This window comes from Anser anser (genome assembly GCF_964211835.1).
Source record: "Anser anser genome assembly, chromosome: 1".
Lineage (NCBI taxonomy): Eukaryota > Metazoa > Chordata > Aves > Anseriformes > Anatidae > Anser > Anser anser.
This window is the reverse complement of record NC_139720.1, coordinates 149,290,898-149,295,209: the sequence shown is the minus strand read 5'-3', so window position 1 is coordinate 149,295,209 and position 4,312 is coordinate 149,290,898. Positions and strand designations below refer to the sequence as shown.

Genomic DNA, 4,312 nt, shown 5'->3' with positions numbered 1-4,312 from the left:
GTGAGTAGCGACGTCTGACGGTGCCTGCCACGTGTGTGGCTTTGCTTAAATGTGTTTGTTCCTCACGGGTGGACCCTGTTTTGTCACGGAGGGCGTTCCCCCGGGGCCTCCTGCCTTCAAAATCTCTCTTCCCAAACCCATCCTGAAATCGATGGTCCTGGAGGAACTGGCTTTCTTTTTGTATGAGGAAGAAGTTTAATTGGGGGATATTCCTTCACGTTTAAGTTCTGCTGTGCTGTTACGAGTGTGTACTCCTGGGTACCTCAATAGAAGCTGATGTTTACACTGTTACCATGGTTGGGTTATACTTCAGAGTTTTCTTATGTAAGGTTTTCAGAAAGTGTTTGGAATCTGTGACCAAAATAGTTTATGTTAATGCAGCTTCTACATACCGTTTAAAAATGTAAAACGATTGAGTTAAAAACCAGAATTGTTGCAGTGAGACCATCAGATTACAAAAAAAAAAAAAAAGAAAAAAAAATCCTTGGCACTCTAGCTGGGAAGGTCAATCGCAACAAAACGAGGAGGGTTATTTTAATATCTTGATTTTGAAATCTCTTATCTCTTGCAAAAGTTTAACAGTAAATCATGGTGAGCGTGGAATGTGAAATGTTTTTTTTTTTTTTCCTTAAAAAAAAAAAAAAACCTTTCCAGAAGACGCCGTACGCCTGAGCTGTTCCATGTCGCGTTGCACATTTTGCTCCGAGGCCGACCCTACGGTGGTGGCGTGCAGCCGGGCTCCGCTGGGAATCACCGGCTGGGTGGCGGGCTTGGGAGTGGGTCGAAAAAACGCTGGCTGCTCGAAGACAAAAGCAAGCCTAAGAAACCCGAAACTGGGGGCCGAGGGAGAATTTCTGTTTTAATTATGTAGCTGTTCCTTTGTTGAGGTGCTGGTTTTCCTGCTTTTTGCTTTTTTTTTTTTTTCTTTAGGAAAGAACAAAGAGCACCCCCCCCCCCCCCCCAAATAGCAACCCGCCTCCTCTTAACAAGCGAGAATTCGCACACAAGTGAGCGTGAGTTGGGGAGGGCCCAGAGCAGCCAATCTGTCAAGGATTAAAAGTTAATGATGAGGCACCGTAGGGATCCTCTTTGCTGTTGCATTTATGCAAGACATGGTACTTTAAACCTGTATGCATATATAGCTGTAATAGATGTTTATGGGTCCAGCGGGGTGAAATGACATACCGTGCAGAAGCAGTTGCTTGGAGGTAAATAGGTATTGCTTCTGCATTCATAGTGCTGACAGAGGTCGTCAATCATACTCAGAAAGTGACAGCTTGTAGAGCTACACTCACGTTTTTTTCCTTCTGTTTTCTAACTAGCTAGCTGATTTTGAAGAAGAAAATATTTTCTCTTTTGATAGGAAGTACAGGAAGATGGAAAAGATGAGAGATCCGCCGCTGGCAGAGCGAGCTTTGAACCTAATTAAGACGAGAGGATTGTTGAATGAAATGGCAAAGTTTTAAAGGATGAACGCTTACTCTGAATGACTCGGGGGGTTGGGGGCAGAGTGTTCCTTGTCAGTTGCTTTTATTTTTGCTGGAGTCATTTTCGGGATTCGTGTGTCTTGACCTGAAGCGGTGTGGATGCTGCTGGTGGCGTTGCCATCTAAAAGGCCAGCTTTGGGACCGCAGCCCAGGACGCTGGCAAACAACTGTGCGTGTTTATTTGCAAAAAACCTGATTTTTCACAGATACAAGGGGTTTGTCTTAAGCCACCTACGGCCCCAACTGCAAGCCGGGGGGTGCTGGGAAGGAGAGATTTCCACAACAGTCTCCAAACTGCTGACCCCAAGGCAGAGGGGGAGCAGGGGGAGGGGAGCGGGAGCCAGTGACAGAGAAAACCTGGCGTGGATGGCGGCGTTTCCATCACCCAGGCGGAAAGCAGGAGCAGAGCAGCCGATCAGTCAGATAAGCTGGGGGAATTGACTGCTGTCCTTCTGACAAAGTAAACAAAAGGGTAATGCAATAAACGCAGCCACGTTAATTTGGTACACGGTGTACAGTGGAGAGGGATTAATTGTGTATTTATCCACGGGTGGTTATAGACTTGCATTAATATGTAATCTGCATGTGTATTTATTTCCCCCGTTTCCTTTAAGCTTATAAATGTCGACCGCATCCAGAAGCGTTCTGGGTAAACTCGTCGAGGTTTAATCTCCACGTAGGAGGCAAAGCTCTCCTTCCCATCCTTCTGTTTCCCTGAAAAATGTGTCCGCCTGCTGCGCATCGGTGCAGTCTCGCTCTGCTAGGGGGTTGCTGTAGCCAATATCAGGCCAGGGCGGTAAGAAAAAACTTGCACAAGCATCCCTCAGCAGCGGTCTGGGTTATATGTCAAATGCAGGGTTTCATGCCAGTTGCGTTTGTGGCAGACTGACTGGGAGAGTCATAGCATGGGAAAGTAGGAATATATCACAAAGAATCTGAGGAGCGTACGTAGGATCGACTTCTGCAAATTTCTGAGTTTCTCTTTTGGTTTTTGTTAGGACTACAAACTGAAGTTTGTTTACAGAGCTGCTTCTGCCACTGTTAAAAAGGTGATTTAGTGTTGTGCCAGTGTATTTAAATATCAAAAGTTGTGGCTTGGGAAATTACTAAGACTTTCGTATTCTGCAGAGAAATACATAGACAATTTAAAGAAAACCGTATTTGAGCATAAGGAAGAGTAAACTTACTTTAACACAGAAGTAATTCTGATAGATTTGAGAGAAACTAATTTAGTAAATTAATGGTTTGTACAAGAGATTGCTTATATTGCATATAGTCAGCATTGTTTACTTAGCTCTTTGCACTTTTTTCAGATGTTGTTTTTGAATATATTATCAAAGTGGGAAGCTTTACTTCTTCAAAACTAGAGGGAGCTTTCTAGGAAGTTGTTTTTTTTTAAAACAACGGAGGATCCATATATGTTTAGTAGTTGGAACAGGGGAGCATCTCAGATACAGGATATACGAACAATCTCGTTGTAATTCAGTGTAAAATACATTTAAAAAAATGAAAAAAAATCAATTTGAATGCTTCCTAGAGGTCTGTAGCAATCAACATGTTTTCATGTGGATAAATATTTGAATGGAAATTATCTGTACCATTTGGAGGTGGTTGATTTTCACGTGTAGCTTGTCTCCTCTGCCAGTACCTGACCTCTGCTGTAGCAGTGCTGTGCTTCTGGGATTCTCTCCTGTCGCGACAAGAGCAAGCTCCTGCCACCACAATTGCAGTCAAAACAGAAAAATCAAAAGGTTGCTCGAAATTATCAGCTCATTTAGTTTTACTGTACTCTGAAAGTGTGCAAATGCTTAAGAATCCGAGAAACGCTTGCCTTTGTCCAACATGTAAATAAAATAATACTGTTACTGGTCAGTTAAAACTCTTGTTACATGCTGATAATTAGCTAGCCTTTGTTCTTAAATGATGATCGCTTTTTTGCTTTAAAAAAGTATGAACTGTGTATGGTTTTCATTATTTATGGAGACGTTTACGGTTATTTTCTCATATAGTGTAAGTTATTTATTCCACTGTATTTATGACAGGTCACACCCAACAATGAGCTGAGTTTTTATGGAGGATCTTAGCTCCATTGAAGTCAAGTGGGAGCTTTGTCTCGATTTTGGTGGGGTTAAGATTTTACCCTTTGTGTGTAATCCTGGAATTCCTAAGTAAAATTCCCATTAAATTTAGTGGGTGTGTAATAGGGAATTTTGCTTGACTGAAAACACCATACTTGGGTGTGTTATCTTTAATTCTGTTTTCTATTAACAAAATGCTCTGTAACTTTTAAATGCTTCTAGTAGTTCGTCTAATTTTCCAAAACTGAACAGATATTATGTATAATGATGCAAAAAAACTGAGGGTGGTTTCCTCCTGTGTTAGTTTCCTTTGTCTTGATTTATTTAAAATAGTCATCATCTGTAATGCATCTACTTAAGATCGTAATAAGGTGATTTTTGATAATAATGAACCTCCCCCTTGTCAATTAGCTCTTACTTTTGTGAGGGTTTTATGATTGCGCCTAAACAATAAAAAGCCTATCTTAAGAAATCTCTTCCTGTGTCTTTCTAATGGCATTTCAGATTATTTAATACATAACCCTTGTTTCCTTTTTCTTTTAGATTACTTTGCACAATGAATTATTAAGATCTTTTCCCTTCTACTGTGCCAAATGCCATAAAGTTTTGGTTCTCAGAGCGACATGAGAATGTTTAATTGTCTCGTTTCCAAAACTTGCATTCATGTCTAAATGACTCCTTAAAAGAATTGAAAGAACTATATGCTGTGTTAGAAATCTGTACGTTTTAAGATCTTCTTTGAATAAA

General features: G+C 41.0%; 1 protein-coding gene across 3 annotated transcripts in view; it reads left to right on the top strand.

Moving 5' to 3' along the window:
• The window catches only part of IRS2 (insulin receptor substrate 2), a 30,512-nt gene that overhangs the window by 3,765 nt on the left and 22,435 nt on the right, over window positions 1–4,312 (top strand). Inside the window, exon 2 of one of the 3 annotated variants that reach the window (XM_083847791.1) lies at window positions 1,364–4,041. The exons of 1 other annotated variant lie outside the window; for it this stretch is intronic. In XM_083847791.1, the coding sequence (XP_083703917.1) occupies window positions 1,364–1,389 (26 nt within the window). In that variant the 3' untranslated portion in view covers window positions 1,390–4,041. Of the gene's footprint in view, window positions 1–654; window positions 4,042–4,312 lie in introns of those variants that run through there. One more of the 3 variants, XM_083847790.1, reaches the window with a different exon arrangement.